The sequence below is a fragment of the Vicia villosa genome, unplaced genomic scaffold (genome assembly GCF_029867415.1).
Source record: "Vicia villosa cultivar HV-30 ecotype Madison, WI unplaced genomic scaffold, Vvil1.0 ctg.000659F_1_1, whole genome shotgun sequence".
NCBI lineage: Eukaryota > Viridiplantae > Streptophyta > Magnoliopsida > Fabales > Fabaceae > Vicia > Vicia villosa.
In genome coordinates this window covers 654,499-673,430 of record NW_026705294.1, presented here as the reverse complement: position 1 = coordinate 673,430, position 18,932 = coordinate 654,499, and the positions used below count along the sequence as shown (strand labels likewise).

General features: G+C 36.1%; 1 protein-coding gene across 1 annotated transcript; it reads right to left on the bottom strand.

Annotated features, from left to right (window-relative positions):
• Nucleotides 1-4,842: 4,842 nt before the first annotated feature.
• Nucleotides 4,843-8,894, bottom strand: LOC131630212 (uncharacterized). The gene is made up of 5 exons (XM_058900999.1): nucleotides 6,117-8,894; nucleotides 5,457-5,567; nucleotides 5,276-5,357; nucleotides 5,091-5,186; nucleotides 4,843-5,007 (listed from the first exon to the last, which is right to left on the bottom strand). The coding sequence occupies exons 1-5, from the start codon at nucleotides 6,182-6,184 to the stop codon at nucleotides 4,909-4,911; spliced, it is 456 nt and encodes a 151-aa protein (XP_058756982.1). The 5' UTR covers nucleotides 6,185-8,894; the 3' UTR covers nucleotides 4,843-4,908.
• Nucleotides 8,895-18,932: the final 10,038 nt, after the last annotated feature.

Here is an 18,932-nt window from a genome sequence, read left to right as displayed (position 1 = left end):
AGATCAAAATAAGTAGAGAAGTGAATCCTATGTAATGTCGAGCACCTAAACCATTTGTTACCTCGTTCCTTGTTTACCCACCAAACCAAAGCCACGTTACATCCCTAAGACCTCATAAAGTGTGTGTAATCTCTGTGTGTAGTGATTTGAGAATTTATTCAAAGTTGAAAGTAATATGCATGCCTTGATTCTATGAGTGTAGACACTTTAACCCGGAGAGATGTTGTGAGAATGTGAAAAGCTTGCAGGTGAAAAGCGTGTTCGAAAGTGGGAATGCCATTGATAGTCTGAAGAAGGAAACTTTACACTCGATTGCTAAGTGTAGGAATTTTGCGAAAAACCTGGTTGTGTTGTGGAGAAAAGAGTCTCGTCGGTGACCTTTGTTTTGACTCGATACATCACTTGAGGACAAGCAATGAGATAAGTGTGGGGTTGTGATCGGTCACCATTTCTAGTAAGTTTCCGCACCTTTTTCCGACTAAAAGTCATAATCTTGGTAATACTATGTGGCATTGTTATAGGTTTTGTTAGTAAGTTTCTTGTTTGTCGATTGTGTGATGTTGTTGCATGATTAGTGTGTTCTGAGTATTATTCAAGTGCCGTGTTACGCGTTGGTTGTTAGTTTGTGTGTGGCCAGGTTAATGCACGGGAGAGGTCGAAGTTTATGGCGCGCACGAGCGAGAAAAAGAAGCCAAAAGAGCCAAAACTGAGGTCAACACGGGCACCCGTGTGGGTGCACACGGGCCGTGTCAAAAGATGGCTGGAAAGTTGGTTTTTGGATAGAAAAACAGAGGTTTCACACGGGCACCCGTGTTCCTGCACACGGTCCGTGTGAAAAGCTGCGCAGAAAGTGAATTTGTGGTGCTGAAGCAGTTGATCAACACGGGCACCCGTGTTCCTGCACACGGTCCGTGTTGTTAGGCGCGGGCAGATGTTCAAGTTTTGTAATTTTGAAAGAATGGATCTCATTAAGGGTATTTCGGACCTTTCGGATGCTGAGGAAGTGAGCCAACACTACTAAAACCTAACGGGAAGAAGTGTGAAGGCATCTTGGATTATTGAGCATAGAGAACTACAGAGAAAGAAGAGTCAAGGGTTTCGGAAGAGATCTTCAAGAGCACTCGCGATTGGAGATCATATCAACCGATAATTTCTTGTAATGACTTCAATTACTCTTGTTATTTTCTTAAACATTATGAGTAGCTAAACTATTTTATGCTAGGGTAATGTCCCTAAATCTTTTCATGTAATGACTTGTTAAAACCGTTGTGATGAATTTGATGTTTTTATAATTTGAGTTTATGATTCAAAGATTTTCATGCTTCATTGTATTGGAAAATATTTTGTTGATCTATGATTAGGGTTAGGCTTGACACACCACTCTAATGCGTTTTGAATCAAAACATTACCGGTAAATCGCTTAGGAATAAGGATTTCACCATAGTGATCATCCATTCTAGAACACGATGCATAATGCCTTAATACTAAAATCAATTATTGAGGAATTGAAATTGACTTTTAAGTATTAAGAAGTTCTCCACTAAGGAATTAGGGAAAACTATTTTATAGAATTGATACTCAATTGTGGTCACATCTTTTCATGAACAACGGTGTTTTCAAGGGGTTACATAAGATTTATACATCAACCTTAGCATGCTTTCTCATTTGTGAACCAAATAATCATTTACTTATCGTTTTTAATTATAAACAGTTAGTAGTTTCATCAAGCAAATCAAAAACCCAACAATAGCTTTTTGTTCAATTGAAATTCAGTACTGGCTTATACTTTATTCGCAGTCCTTGTGATCGATACTTGGATTCAACTCCATTTTAATAACTACATCGGTAACAAAAGTAGTACACTTGCTATTTTCCGATTAGTTAGCTTCCAAAAAAATTCAACTTTTAAAAGATTATCTCACCAGTTGAGTCCCACCTAGGTCAGTCTCAGTCAATAAAAACCAATTTCCCCGGTAGAGTCTACTTTAGGTCAATCACTCAAACAAACCCCCTCAGTAGAGTCAATCTTCAAACCTAGATCTTTCATTCATCAATCCCTGCTTAACAAAAGCACAATCCTCAGTAGGGTCAACCTTTAGTTCCTAAACAATAGGATAATCTTCAACAGAGTCAAAAATCCCCTCTGAGTCAAAAGATCCCACACTGGTAAATATTTTCCTATTAAAAGTCAGCCTTAACCTTGGGCTTTGTACAAGGCACATACTCCTCTTAGAGTCAAAACCCTACTTATAGGTATTCCCCTATCAAAGAGTTAGCCTCAACCTTGGGCTTTGTACAAGGCAAATAATAGAGTCTCCCCAGTGAGTCCTTCACCATCAAGTAGCCAATACCTTGGGCTTCGTACAAGGCAGATAAACCACATTTCCTGTGTCAAAAGATTCCTAACCTTTAGGATATTTCCCTCATAGAGTCATTCATACCCAGCTTCCTCAATAGTCAGCCACAACCTTGGGCTTCATACAAGGCAAAAAATAATGTCTTCCCTAGCTAAGAGTTAGCCACAACCTTGGGCTTTGTACAAGGCACAAAGTAGAGTCTCCCTAGGTAGAGTCATCCATAATTATGGGCTTTGTACAGAACACTAAAATAAATCCTTCAATTCATAAAATAACAACTCTCCAGCTAGAGTCAGCCTCAATTCTGGGCTTTGTACAGAATACAAAATTTCTTAGTTTAATTTTATTTCCCGTGGAGCCATCTCCCAAAGTCAATAAAATCAATCAAAAAGCCTCGGGCTTGGGCCTCATACGAGCCATCTAAAATCAAATCTTTCAAACAGTAGATAGACATAGCTTATATCTATAGAGAGATATTTCTCCTATCTCACTATATTCAAACAAACAAACAAACATTTCAATTTCAATTTCAATCATTCTCCCATTTAGGATTTTGAAAGGCATGCTCTGAGGAACACACACCTAGACTTGTACAACTTTCCCTAATTTGGTTGAGAAACTTTCTTTCATTCAAGAGACACGTGACTGGCATACTTGCACACACACAAGTAAGGTCCCTCTCTTAATGAAATGAATTCATCTTTTCTGTCACTTTTAACGTTTGTCGTGGAATAGTAGAAATACCTCCATGTAAAGATGACTTCATGTCTCTTTACTGTAAACAGAGATTTAATTCAAGGTTCAACCTTGAGCTTCAAGCATGGCACCAAAAACAATTAATTTCCCTAATTAGTTCTCCGAACTACAAAAAGCTTTGACTTCCATTAAGGATATGTAGGTATGAGGTTCACAAGGAATCTCAGCGAGCTAATAAAAAACCAAAAATAGTCATTATGTCTGTCTTTCTTTTAATTCAATTCAATTCCTTCTCCTAACACAAAGGAGAGACTTTCCCAATCAATTAGCAACTAACACAAACACATAGACACAGAGAAGGTTCCCGAAGAGTACTACGGATATGTAGGGTGCTTAAAACCTTCCCTATGTATAACCGACCTCCCAGTCTCCAGAATTTCTAGTCTAGGTGAATCCCCACACTTAGAAAACTCCTAGGGTTTATTTGAGATATTTTCCCCTTCCTCCTCGTAGGATACTTAGGAAGAACTGAAACAAAATTCATCCCACAACGGGCGCTTCCCTCCTTCCAAATGTTGCGTGAAGGGCCTAGCGTGCCGTCCTCCCAAGTGAAACGGGGAGATAAAAAAACGACACCACACTAGGGCAAGAGGGATTTTTGTCCCAGCAAGTATTAACGCATCTCATTGATTCCATTCCACTCCAAAGGTTCCATAAGGTAAAGAGGGATCAAGAACCATACTTCATGACCTCTTAAACGCGTAGCTCACGTTCATCATCTATGTTCACGGTTTGAGTTTTATACTTTTCGTGTTATTATATTTTAATGCAAACTAACGTTTTATTTGAGTTCATGGGACTGTTTAAGGAAGGTTTGAATCATTAGAGAGGAGCTTTAACGTGTGGAACGAGATCCACCATTAATAGGGCATGGAAGGTGGAGCTCTTCGTGTCGTTCCTTGCAGTGCATTTCAATAAAAACAGACGTCACCAATGGATTCAAGACATGATTTTATGTAGGACTGGACCTTTTTGTTTTTGTTTACCACAGTTTTTTGCAGGTTTTCAAGATTCCAAAAGTCGCAAGAAAATTTTGCAGGAAAAGACATAACTAAATTTGCAGGAATTTCCGCAGGGCTGGGGGAAGATAACGACGAACAGTGCATGATCCTTTCACTACAACACGGAAGGGCTTTAAAAGCGCTTTTTATGGGCTTTAAAAGCGCTTAAAAGCGCTGTGAAAGCCAGTGTTGGCGTAGGTAACAAAAGCGCTTCAGAAAGCGCTCTGGTAGGCCCCCCTATAAGAGCGCTTTTCTGGAAAAAGCGCTCTGGTAGGCCCCCCCTATAAGAGCTCTTTCCTGGAAAAAGCGCTCTCGTAGCCCCCCCTTTAAGAGCGCTTTTTCCAGAAAAGCGCTCTGATAGCCCCCCTATGAGAGCGTTTTTTTTGGAAAAAATGCTCTGATAGCCCCCCCTATAAGAGCGATTTTCCAAAAGCGCTTTCGTATGTTGCGCTTTTTTTTTTTATGCTTTTTTATTAATCTTTGGCAGCGCTTTTACTAAGAAGCGCTTTAGTAGGTGGACCTTTAAGAGCGCTTTTTAAAAGCGCTGTCGTTGCTAAATGAGGTATTTTAATGTGCAGCCTGTAATTTAATCCTCCCAGTCGACCTGTAATATTTTCGACCTGTAATATGCTTTCAACCTGTAATATTTTCGACCTGTAATTTATTTTCGACGATATTATCTCAGCCATCAGTAAGACAATATATATACTAATATAATACCATTATAATATCCAAAATTATATATATACATCATTACAACATCAATAATATTATAGTTCAAATCGACACAAATCCTACATGAAAAATTGCTTAATATAAAATTGACACAAATCCTCTTTTATTTCTTCCAACTTAAGTCTCGGGTACCCAGCAGCACGGAATTCGTCAAGGTACTACAAAAAAAACATAATATGAATGATATATTTAGTTAAATGTAATAAATTATATGAAATTATCTTAAGTTATAAATTCATACCGTGAGCGGAATCTCTAATTGATTCGCCTGAAGGATTTCTTTCATAAACCTCAAAACAAAGTATCCGCAATCGTAACTGTTTCGCTGTTGCGGACACTACATAGAAAAACAAATAAGATTCTATAGTTGTCTTGTTTTATCAAGTAGCATAAATATTATAAGCAAAATTGTGAAAAATAATGTACCTGCACTTGGATCCAAGTAATGTTGTTAGATTTAGTCCGGGATACCTGTGCGTCCCGTTGACTTCGGAACACTTGTATTGATCTAATTAACAAATATATAAAAGCATATGTTTAGATCAATCCCACAAATAAGTAAATATATAAATATACACGAATATATATTTAGAACGATCCCACTTACAAATCAACGATGTCCTTCATAGCCGGATAATTGGTCCATTCACCATTTACCGAATTCAGATAATACACGACTTCCCTTATAGGGTTGATAGGAAGCAGCAACCAGTGTGCTCTATAAATTAAAACAATAGGTTATATGAAAAATTTCTTTCATCAAACAATGTGAAGAAACTAGAAAACCAAATCAAGAAATAAGCTACTAACCCTTAGCTAGTAGTACTTCTTAGATACACTTATCTAAACAAAAAACTACTACAAGAAATGATTCCATAAAAAGAATCTGCAGCAGTCACCCAATACATCGATTTAGACATTATTAAAAGTCCTATTCCTGTAGTTTTTTATGATTATGAGCCTATTCCTGTTTTCAAACAGCATTTTCTCTGGATAAAAATGTGACCACTATCGCCTAATATTCAAATATTTTTGCCCAATGAAATCATAGTAAATGAGTAAAGATATTAGTGTCTAGTAGATTATCGATCTCTACAACCAAGTGATCCATTTTGTACATCAATCATTATAAACTAAACTACTAGGTTTAACCCATAAAAAAACTAAGTAATTCAGTACAAGTTCTAACCTTCTAATGCATATAACGAGAAACTTGATGTATTAGATAGCATAAAAGTATTCATAAGAATCATAACTATTAACATACCTCTGTCCTATAGCGTGTATCAGCTGGTGGAATCTTAAGTCCGGCCTTCCAGTCTTGAGAACTAACATAGGTGTAATACGGTGAACTGACTTTTATTTTTATAAGCAACAATGTTGCGGTAAGCATGAGTCGCCACCGACTTTTATTTTATCCAATTAGGAAAGGTATAAAAGAACAGGAAAGACCTTCTTTGAAAAGAGATTGAGTTCGGGGGGTAGGTTATGAAAAGGGAAGGTGTAAGCACCCTTTTCATCCGTAGTTATCCACGGGCTCTTAACTTCTTAGCTCACTTTTGTTTGAAATGTTTGATTTGTTTCGAAAAAGTAGTGTGTGTTTAGAAAAACACATTTGTTTTGAAAATGTCTAAAAAGACAACGTTAGAAAACGGGGTGTAAAAAGCGTTTGATTTGAATTGTTGTGAGCAAGCACTTAAGAGTAACCTACCCTAAGTTCATAAGGTCTTTCCTATTCTAAGAATTCCCTTGAGTGATAGTACTATCCATACCATATGAGGGTAGGTAGTCATATACATTGGATGTGTGGGTCATCGAGGGTCATCGAACGTCATAGAGACTATTCATACCATAAAAAGGGTAGAAAGTCCTATGCGTTGTAAATAGTCATAAAGGCAACCAGTAGAGATACCTTAGCAATCCGGAGGGACTATCATCATTTAATCGAAGGCAACTCGAGGGACAAGATCATTTATCGTAGGCAACTCGAAGGGACTATGATCTTTTATTTTGAATGGACAATGATGATTTTGAATCGTAGGTAACATGTGCTAAGGTATCCCTACGCTTCGAGGGGATTTGACTATTGAATCGAAAGGCAACGTGAGAGGGGAAACCCTAAAGGTGAGTGTGTGAACAGTAAAAAGGAGTGTGTTATGTTCAGATATTTAATCTTTGAGTTAATGAACTAACGGTTCAATTTTAATCTTTCCATGCAATCCTATTAGCATACATCTAAACAGTTATAGCAGTTTATAGGTGCGGAAAGTAAAGTGTGGAAAGGAAAATCCTACGCTATTACAAGGCTTCGGGATGGGGGATTACATGACCAAAAATGGGGGATGCGGAAAGTAAAGTCCTAATTAACTATTACAAACCCAAAATGAAAGTAAAATATACAAGAACTTAGTAAAATTGCAAATGTCCATAATAATAGCCCAATGCCTCAAAGTGTACCTCACAATCAAAACAAAATGTTAGTAATGACATATGAGAAAATAACAAAATTATACACAATTATTAATAAAAATTGAATAACAAAATAAAATTTAAATACAGACTAAACCAAATTCTAAAGAGAAAACAAACATTTAAAAAAACTAAACAAAACATTTTTTGTATTAAAAAAAACTAATTAATCACATGCATATTTTTTGTATTTTTAAGAGATATAAAAACAAGCAGGAAAGTGGGGTGTCAGCAGTGATCCGCTGGGCTGTTTCAAATGAGAGGCCCAAAACCAATATCCAAATCTGTCTAACCATATGAGTATGGTCGCTGGGAAGGGGGTGCATAAAGGAAAACGGAATTGGGCTTGTCTATTAAAAATAAACCCACCAACTAAAAGAAAACCCTAAAACCCATGAGTAACAACCCGCCCCATTTGACTTAATTTCGGTCTCTCCCTCTGCCCCAGCATTGTTCTTCTCACTTCTATCTCATGTTCATCTCAACTCAATTCAACAAAACTAAACATGACCACAAAAACCACACAAGCAGGTGATAAATCTCAAGATGACAACAAACAACATCCACAAATAAAATAGCAACAATAGCCGTAAATTTCAAGATGAAAAGCATTCACACATCTCATTAGCAAGCAATCGGAAAGGGAACGAGTTCGAGACCTTAATCGGAGGCGACGATTCTGATAGTAGAAGCCACTACGAATGCTCTGCGTTTATTCTGATTCCGATGTGAAAGTCTGCGTTGAATCGGTGATGGAATGGTTCGCTGTGATTTAGAATTGTGCGTTGTAGTTGATTCATGTTTGGATTGCGTGTCAGTGTTTGCCGTGGTAGAGAGCATAGCCTATTGCGTCATCCGTCGGAGAGATGTCGAAGATCGATCGGTGTCAGATGCCAAGAAGATGATGTTGCGCAACAGAGAAGTGGAGTGGACTTGTTTTCGGGACTATTTTTATTTCTCCTTTTCTCTTTCTCTGCAAAAACAAGATATAACAAAACAAAGAATAAAACATGATGATAGTTTGAATGCTTGAAAACTTTTGCAAGTTGTTTCGTGGTCACGTATTCAATCTACAATTGAACGGTGTTGTGGTTGTCCGTTGCGATCATTGTGGATCTGCTGTTGTGATTGAGTTGAGTCCGGATCGGAGGAGCTCACGCCGATCGGAACCTGCTGCGCGGTGTTGGTCTGAATGGAGGGATCTTGCAAAGGTCGCAATTGGCAGCGTTGACTGTGCAGCGGCAGTTTCCAATGAATCGGTTTTGCAGCGAGTTCTATTCCTCTTATTCTTCATTTGATTTCTGTTATGGACTCAGTACTGTGCCAACATCTATTGTCTTTTCTTTCTGTAAAAAGATACAAACAAAAAACTTGAACAAGAGTTGTATTGTGGTGGTTAAAAAACGTTGGCTTTTGTGTATCAAAATATTAATTGGTGAATTTGTTTTTGAAGAGTATGTATGGTGTTAATTCACGAATGAAAATAGATATTAATGTGGTGAAAAAGTGGGTGAAAATCAGAAAAATAGGTGTTGGTGAAAAAGTGGGTGAAAATCAGAAAAATAGGTGTTAGAAAAGGTGGGTGAAAATCAGAAAAATAGGTGTTAGAAAAGGTGGAACACAAAAGTTGTAAAAAAAATGTTAGCGTACATAAATAACAAAAATGTTTGATTGGAAAAAAAATGGTTGTTAGAACAAATTGTACCTAAAAAAAAATTTTTGGGGAATGAAAAATAGTAGGAAAAAAAAGGTACCATCACGCGTTCATCATTTGGTTAAAAAACAAATAAATTAAAATCGGAGGAAGGGGGCCTCATATTGAAGTCATCGGCCAAGAACATTGTAAAAATTATTTTGAAAAATATGAGGCCTCAGATCAGGTGTCATCATTGGCCAAAACAAGGTTTTAAAAATGCAAAAAAATGTTTGTATAAAAAGCTTTTTAAAAAAAAGTATGTGAATGAAAGAAAGTGAGAATGAGGATTAGAAAATTGTTGATGACAACTGTGAATGTGGTCTTTCTTGATGACCAAGATTAAGAACCTGGACGTACTTGTGTCCAGGTGCATCCAGGTGTAAAAAAAAAACATAGAAATGCACCAACCGGGAATTGAACCCGTGACCTTCTTTTTGCAAACCTTTCATTCTTACCAATCGTACTATGTTATTCATTTGAAATAAAAAGCCAATTGAAAGTATATGAAGCATAGACAAACATTTTTCTATTTATTAAAATATAACAATTTAAGTGTAAACTATTATATTTTAAAATAGATTTTAAATTGAATATTTATAAAATTCAGGATGTCAATGTAAATGAACCTGAGATTTTTATAAAAACCCATTTTTGAAATAGCTTTGAAAAGTGTGGGCAAATTTTGGGGTATGACAATAGGAAAAACAAAAAACAATAAGGATAACAAAACAACTTATTTCCTTTTGAAAGAATATAACCACTAAAATAAAGCTTCATCCAATAGTAGACTTAATAAATTTCATTGAGCTAATTTCCAAACTATAACAAACTCATAATAACGTCACTCCTTAATATAAAAAATTAGAATTGGAATAAGGAAGCAATAGCCAAGATTGAGCACAATATCAACTCATATTAGAATTGGAGTATAAGCATACAAAAGATTGCAAGGGTATAACAGGTTCAACAAAAATAAAGTAATTCATATATCAAATTAAAGCACCAAAACCATGGTCTTCCACAAAAAAAGTAACCAAAGGATGCTAATTACAATGGTCAATTTGTGGATGATGGCAGTATTATGGTTTTTAATGGCTGAATAGCAATTTAAAATAGCATGATTATGCAGAGCAGCACCAACTTTAAACAATCAGAGCGAAAATCATGAAAAGATGAGAGAAGATTTACCTCAAAATGAATACAAAGTTGTTGTTGGTGAGAGGACTTGTAACTCCACGAAGCGAATTCGAGCAACGTGAGATTTCTGTGAGTTGCAATTTTCCAATTCAGAAGAAATTAGGGTTACAAAAATGGGGCTAGGGTTCTTTCGTAAGTTGAATGGAGGATTTTCGTAAGTTGAATGGAGGTTACAATAAGGGACTAGGGTTCTTTAATTTGCAGAAGCCAAGGGATTTTCGTTGAGAGAAAGAGGGAAGACAACAGTACTGGAGAAGAGAAAGTGACGAGAGCACAAAACTAATTTCAGTATATTAATTTCAATTTTAATTAAATTAAGGCAATCAGAGCGCTTTAGAAAAGCGCTTTCATATATACCCACTATACCTGCGCTTTTATCCCAAAAGCGCTTTCGTAGACAACCCCCTATAAGAGCGCTTTCAAAAGCGCTTTCATAACCACCCCTATAAGAGCGCTTTTGAGAAGTGCTTTCGTACCCCACCCTATAAGAGCGCTTTTTGAAAGCGCTTTCGTACCCCCCCCCCTTTAAGAGCGCTTTTTGAAAGCGCTTTCGTATCCCCCCCCCCCTCTTTAAGAGCGCTTTTTTTGCGTGTTTTTTTATTTTGTTTTAAGGGAAACCTATACCAGCGTTTTTTACTAAAAACGCTTTAGTAGGGGTGCTGCTAAAAGACAAATTTGGCATAGTGTTTGACTCGTACGCGTGGCGCTTCTGTGCATTGGGATTGGCTGGTCAGCATTGCTGAATTTCTTGTCCGTGTGTGGCATCTCCTAAGTAGCCATTCAAATCTTCTAAGAATCTCTCTCCACCTGCGATTGGTTCGTGCAACGCACCTGGGGCCCACACGTTCGATTATGTTGAAAATTCCTTTTGCTTTCAATTTGTTTTATATAATATTTTTCAACCAATTCTCTAATGACTAATGAGTAACAGTACTATTGGCAAAGTCATTCTTGACATAACACTCTAAACCTAGGTTCGATCCTGGTTAAAGTGATATTATTTTTCTATTTTGCTTGATTACAGATCACGCGCGCCTAGCTCATGCACGCTCACCGTGGACCATTGCTTCTCAGCCATGTGATGCTCCAAGATCTAAATCCAATGCCTACAAACTTGCAAGTCCACCATACACCCTATGGAGCTAACCATACCAGATCCTGCTCTTGGGCTCACTTCATAATTGGGCTTGTTGTAATCTCTGGGCTACACCTCTCTTTCCAGACTGCGCCCCCCAGGTTTTTTAAATTTATTTTCTTTTTCTCCTTTTATTTCCTTTTATTGACTTGCTTAAATTTTTTTTTATTATTAAAACACCAATTAAAATCACCAAAAATATTTTAATTTTAGAATTGTGTTTCTTTTAATTAATTATTTTTTAACCACTTAGAGTTTAATTTAATTAAATATTAACTGGTTAATTATTTTTAATCATTTAGTCATAAAATAATTAGTTTTAAGTTTTTATTTAGTTAAATCTTCAACAATTTTTTTAATTAAATTAGGATTATTTTTATAATTAAATTAATTTAGGATTTCACTTAATTTCTTTAAATCAAACTTTTTCACTAAACTTTAATTTTAATTCGCGATTCTCTTCTCATCTCAAAACTCTTGAATGTCGCATGGTTGTTTAAATTTTGTCTTTATTTAAATTACTCATTTATCAGTTTATTTAATTTCTAGAAACTATGTATAGGTTACAAGGTTTTTGATGTAATAGTTAATTAGGCTTTGATTTCCTTGCACTTTATTTTCCGCATCTCCCCCGACAGGTTTTATTGTAACACCCCCATCCCGAAGCCTTGTAATAGCGTAGGACATTTACTTTCCGCAATTTATTTTCTGTCAATATATTAACTGCGTGGTTAGCAAAATAGAGAGTGCAAGTCTGCAAATTAACATAGAATCACTATTTTTTACAAGATAAAATTATTTGAATATTAATCACTTGATTGTGCATCCACACACCTTTAGGGTAACCCTACTTGTTGCCTGTTGCCTTTAATTACACTTCAAAAATAGTCAAGTCCCTCGGATACGAGGATACCTTAGCAAATGTTGCCCTCAGTTCATTATCATCACTAAAGATCATAAGTCCCTTCGATGTTGTCTTCGGTTATATGATCTTGTCCCTCGAGGTTGCCTACTATATAATGATGATAGTCCCTTTCGATTACTAAGGTATCCTCATTGGTTGCCTAAAATGACTATTTTATCCTTCCCTTAAACTACCTGCCCTCTTTATGGTAGGGACAGTCTGATGGTGAACGATAATCTTTGATGACCCGCACATCCAATGAAAGGACTACCTACCTTACTTATGGTATGGATAGTTCTTTCAAACAAAAAACTTAAAGAAGAAGAAAGACAATCTTAGGGTAGGTACTCTTAACTGCTTGCTCACATTCAAACTTTCAAATTACTTTTCACACCTCTTTTTCAAATCAATTCAAAAAGGCTACGCTTATTTTACAAGCTAAAGTCCTTATTCAAATTCTTTTACTATTCACACACAACACTTTTCAAATATTTTGAAAACAAGTGAGCTAAGCAATTAAGAGCCCATGGGTAACCATGGATACAAATGGTGCTTACACCTTCCCTTTGTATAACCTACCCCCCGAACTCGAAGGTATTTCCTGTTCTTTTTGCCTTTCCAATTGGATAAAATAAAAGTCGGTGGCGACTTTTGCTATCCGCAACATTTCAAAAAATCAGTTCTCCCACCGTATTACATCTGCATTCTGTAACTGTTCACATTCAGAATTTCATTGTATTTCGTTTTCGCGTCTGTGGCTATTTAAACTTATCTCTCATTCATTTTCTCTCTTTTCACGCATTTATCATCTCTGTGTTTATGCATTTCTGTCTCTTGTTCTCTCTTTTAAAAAAACCCTAAAGTTTATAAACCAAAACATCTCAAGTGTTCTTCAATGGCTTATTCATCTAAGCAATAAGTTGGTTCGTCTTCTCAACAACCTGCACAAGATCAACAACAACCTGTTCCGCAGAAGACGTGTTCGATTCCTTTGAAATATTTAGAAGCTATCTGTGAAATGATGGTCGAGTTTAATAATCTTGAAGAACACAACATTCATCTGAAAGATGACATGATTTTCCAAGGATGGCAAGCTTTCTTCTACGGTTTGTGTGGACCAATTTATCCGTATTTGGTCAAATAATTATGGGTTCATGCAACAATCATGCCTAAAGTTATTTTTTCTATTGTTCATGGTGAATTGTTCCCCATTACTGAAAATCTTCTAAGGAAATTGTTTGGTTTGGAAACTGTTGAAGGTGTTTCTAAAGCAATAATAGGAAGAACAGATTGGAATACTGTGAATACAGAAATCTTCAAGTCTGGAAAAGAATCTACAAAAATCAAGGAACTGAAGTCTCCTTACAGAATCTGGGCTAAGATTCTTCTGGGTTGCATCTACCACGGAAAGGTAACTATTTCTCCAAACTATGTCCACAAGGACCAACAATACATTTTGTATTGTATTGGTAAACAAGAGAAGGTGGATCTTCCTTTCATCATTTTCAACCACGTGTGGAATTATGTAAGGGACTCTAGAGATGAATTCATATTGAAGAATCCCATGTACAAGAGAAACATTATTCCTTTTGGAAGAATTATTACAGATCTTCTGGTTCAAACAAGAATAGTTGAGGATCTGGAGAAAGCTGGCATTATCAAGGATCTGTATACCACGATTGGAAGCACCATGAATGCTCACATTCTCAAGAAGATGAACATAATTGAGGCTATTGCTGCTCCTCCCAACATGGACCATGAGATTCTGACCAGAAAAGCTCATGCTCTGGCTGACTTTGAATTGTTTTTCAGAAATTAAAATCCTGATGTCGTTGTCCGCTATATAGCTATGTGGAAAGAAGAAGGCTCTAGCTATGATCCTATATGGATAAGCAAACAGAAGGCTCTCACTATAGCTGATCAAGTGCCAGAGTTAGCAAAAGAGAAAGAAAAGAGGATGAAAAGAAAGTTAGACCAACCAGAAGGAAGGAAAGATAAGAAGGAAAAGAAAAAAGAAATGAAAGAAAAGAAGAAGGAATAAAAGAAGGAAGCAAGGAAGGAAGAGGAGCAGAAGGAGAAGAAGAGGAAGACTGTTGGAAAAGGACCTGCCAAGCCTCAGAAGAAGAAAAAATCTTCAGGTATTTCTATCTCTGGCCTGTCTCTGCTCCTATTTTAATTACAAAACATGTATCAACAAAAGCTCCTCCAGAAAAATCACCAGAAAAAGCCTCGGAAAAACTACCTCCAACCACCAAAAAATTTAACCCTTCATCTTCTGTTTCCCCCAAGTCTAAAGGCAAGCAACCATTTTTTATTTTTAACCTCCTGTTTTTGAACCAATTCTTGAACCAACACCTTTAAACACCATCATTCCTCTTCATGCCATGATCTCCACATCTCAACCTCCTCCACATTCTAACTATGAACTTGTTGTTGACACTGTTGTTTTCTTCAACCTCCCCTCACCAGAATCTTCATTTTCTGATTCTTTCATTCGCCTAATGAACTCATATAAACCTCAAAACAATCCACCATCTGATCCCATTGTCGTAGTCTTAGACTCTGACAATGAAGTTGAATCCTCTCTTCAACTATCAACTTCAAACACATTCCTTGTGCTTGATATAGAACCTCAACCATATGACCTCTTATATCCAGATAAACCAATCTCCTCTCTCAACCCAAAATCTCTAATCTCACCTCCCAGAACAAACCCTACAAAACCTTCTGTTGATGCACGTTTTGAAGTTCTGAAAGTTGCTCATGATTCCAAGTTGGATCATGTAGCTGTTGGAAAGCTTTGGAAAGCTTTTGGTAAGGAAGTATAGGCTGAATTTCTGGTTCTCCAGAAAGATTGTTTGGCTGATGCTCCTGGTCCTGCTGGTTGCTTTGGAGTATGGTGGAGGCAAGTACTATCATCTGATCACCAACTGGAAGCCTCTAGAAAAGAAGTCGTTTGTTGATGAGTTAGAAGAAGAAAATCCTTTGGCTATAATTGTATGGAAGCCATATCCGTACAAAGTTCTGACTGGAGATTTTCAGCTTCTATTCAACTGGTTCAGGGAGAACCCTCTGGAAAAAGATCCTGACATGGTGTATCCAGAGGTTGAGTATCCTCTAGAAGTTGAACCTCTTGTTTTTAAAGGGCTTCCTACCGAAGAAATTCCTGCTGAGGAAAATCAAGGTGATGCTCAAATGGTTGAAGCTGATGCTGCTCATCCTGTCCTAGAAGATAGCTTTGTTGCTTCTTCTGCTGGTCCTTCATCTTCTATTTTGATGAACACTCTGAAGGAACTCCAACAAAATCAGGCTACCTTGGCTAGTCGTCTGCACAAGCAGGATGACACCAATGAGGAAATCAACACTTGGATGAAGAAATAAGAAGAAACCTCCAAGAAGCAAGCTGAAGACACCTCTGAGATTAAGAACCTTCTAACAGCTTTAGCTTTTAAGCTTACCTAGTCGTAAACTGTCTTGTGTCTTAGATTGTTTTCTTTGTTTTTGCATCTGTTTTGACTGCATCTACTTTGTACTCCCTTTTGCTTATCAATGATTTTTTTCTTTCTTCACTCTGTGTGTCTTTCATCTGAATCTTTTATGTTGTTTGATGTTATGATAAAAAGGGGGAGAAACGTGATAATTGAATTGATTTATAATATCAGTTGCTGGGCTTAAGTCTTAACATTCCTAACAAATATTGCAAGTTTTCTGTCTTTGATAGTTTTGCAGGAATGTGATACTCTGGACAAGCTCAATATGGGGAGAAGCAAATTTGAAGAAAAATCTCTCAAATAATTGAAGCAAGCTTTGTGCTTTGAAGCTTCAAAATTAGAAGCAAGCAATGCTTTGTTAAGCCTAAAGCTCTGATTCAAGAAGTCTCAAGATCTGATAGCTCTGATACAAGAAAGTTTTCTTGATGACCTGATAAATCCAAGTTGATCTCTAAGAGTAACTCAAAGCTCTGAAGTTGTCCTATGGAAGCTCTGAAGTAAAGCTCAAAAGTTCAAAGTTCAACGTGAAAGTCTCATCTGAAATGGAAAATACTCAGGGAAGTCTTTTATTTATAAATTCTTCTAGTATTAATTTCAGGGGGAGATTTCTAATCTCAGAGGGAGACATATTCACACACTCTAATTATATGCTTATATGTTATATCTGTGTATTGTCTTTGTTCATTTGATATTCTGGATACAAATTCATATCAATTATATATGTTTTTGTCATCATCAAAAAGGGGGAGATTGTTAGAACAAGAAATGTTCTGATCAATATTCTTAGTTTTGATGATAACATTAAGTAAGAATTTTATATAAGACAATATGGTACTCTAATCCTTTACGTTTTCCATTTCAGGAAAAGTATTAAAGAGTATGCACAAATCAGCGTTCAGAATCACTGACCCAGAAGTTCTGGATGGCTTCATCAGAACATGGTTTGGTAAGACATCAGAAGATGGTCCTGCAGATTCAAGATCTAAATCCAATGCCTACAAACCTGCAAGTCCACCATACACCATCTGGGGCTAATCGTACCAGATCCTGCGCTTGGGCTCACTTCATAATTGGGCTTGTTGCAATCTCTGGGCTACACCTCTCTTTCCAGACTGCACCCCCCCAGGTTTTTTAAATTTATTTTCTTTTTCTCCTTTTATTTCCTTTTATTAACTTGTTTAATTTTTTTTATTATTAAAACACCAATTAAAATCACCAAAAATCTTTTAATTTTAGAATTGTGTTTCTTTTGATTAAATATTTTTTAACCACTTAGAATTTAATTTAATTAAGTATTAACTGGTTAATTATTTTTAATCATTTAGTCATAAAATAATTAGTTTTAAGTTTTTATTTAGTTAAATCTTAAACAATTTTTTTAATTAAATTAGGATTATTTTTATAATTAGATTAATTTAGTATTTCACTTAATTTCTTTAAATCAAACTTTAATTTAGTATAAAAGAGTATGCACAAATCAGCGTTCAGAATCACTGACCCAGAAGTTCTGGATGGCTTCATCAGAACATGGTCTGGTAATACATCAGAAGATGGTCCTGCAGATTCCGAACATGATCTTGAAAGCATCAGAAAATGGCAGTCAGAAGCAAAGCTCTGATGGTATCACGCTCAAAGCACTTCCATAGTCTGAGTGACTGAAGTTGCATCCGCACCAAATACTGAAGACTCTGATATTCAAACATTGTTATCTACAAATATGAGTACAGAAATAAAGTACAAGATGAAAAGGCTATAACGTCAAATCTGTGACTGACAAAAGGAACGTTAGAAGCTACAAAAGGCAAAGTCAGTAAAAGCAGCAAAAGCATGGCTCGAGTTAGTTGACAAAAGTGTGAAACATTAAATGCAGTGTTGTACTATTCACGCAAAGCATTAAATGCTCCCAGCGGTCATTTCCTTTCAGCGCCTATATATAGAAGTTCTGATTCAGAAGAAGCAACAACACTCTTGTGCAAATACACCAAAACGCTGTCAAACTGGTTTCTTGAAAAACAAAGAAGAACTTCATCTTCAACCTCACAACTTTGTAATATCTTAGTGAGTGTTAAGAACTAGAACTTAAGAGAAATATCACTTGGTGATTACAGCTTTATTAGAAGCAATCTAAACTCTTGTAAACATTTATTTTACATTGATTGTAAAGGAATTCCTAGAGTGATCAAGTTGTGATCTGTAGACTCTAGAAGACTTAGAGGGTATCTAAGTGGAGAACCATTGTAATATTTTTGATTAGTGGATTAAATCCTCAGTTGAGGTAAATCACTCTAAGGGGATGACTGGAGTAGTTTAGTTAACAACAAACCAGGATAAAAATTATTGTGTTCAATATTTTTATCTGTCAAGTTTTAAGGTACACTTATTCAAATCCCCATTTCTAAGTGTTTTTCTATCCTTCAGTTATTGTGTTAAAGAGCCTTTAGCTTTTCGATTTTGTTTATGTTTTGTAATGTAGTTTTATCTGATTTCAGCATAGCCATTTGATTTTAGTTCAGTGACTGAGTTCGCCTAATGCATGCAACTGCTATGTCTGAAAGGTTTAGGAACTTTGGTTTGAAACAATGTTTTACATTCACCTTACTATCATTATTTTACATCAGGTATTCATGCCGGAGAACATCTATTTATTAAGAGGGAATCATGAGTCAAAATATTGTGGATCTCTTATGAGGTTGGGTTTGGCTCAAATTTTTTAGAGAGCCTTAAACAAGATGTTTCAGTCTACCATGGAGGTTTACTTCAAGGTTACTTTGCTTGTGTTCTACTTTGTGTCTAAGTCAAGGGATGCTAATCAACAGGGCAACAGATTTGGGCAGAGGGAAATTAAGGGCTTAAATGATGGGAACATATGATACCTAGATGTGCTTCATCAACAGTTTTATCGTGCCGGTTTTTGATTGCGAATTCAGAAGTAGCTGCAGTGTTACACGGGTTTTTATTTTAATGAATTGTTTCTTTTCTGATTAAAAAAAAACAAACCACTGCATTCAATTTTCGGTTAAGTAGAAATTTCCTTGACTTTGAATTTTGTATGCCAATATAAGGGTGGCATAGATAGATAATGATGATATGTGAAAAACTTTCTAAGAATAAATCCAATTAGACTTTGATATTTTTCAATAAATTATAATTATTAACTTTTGATTTGATTTTCATTTATATTCAATAAAAAT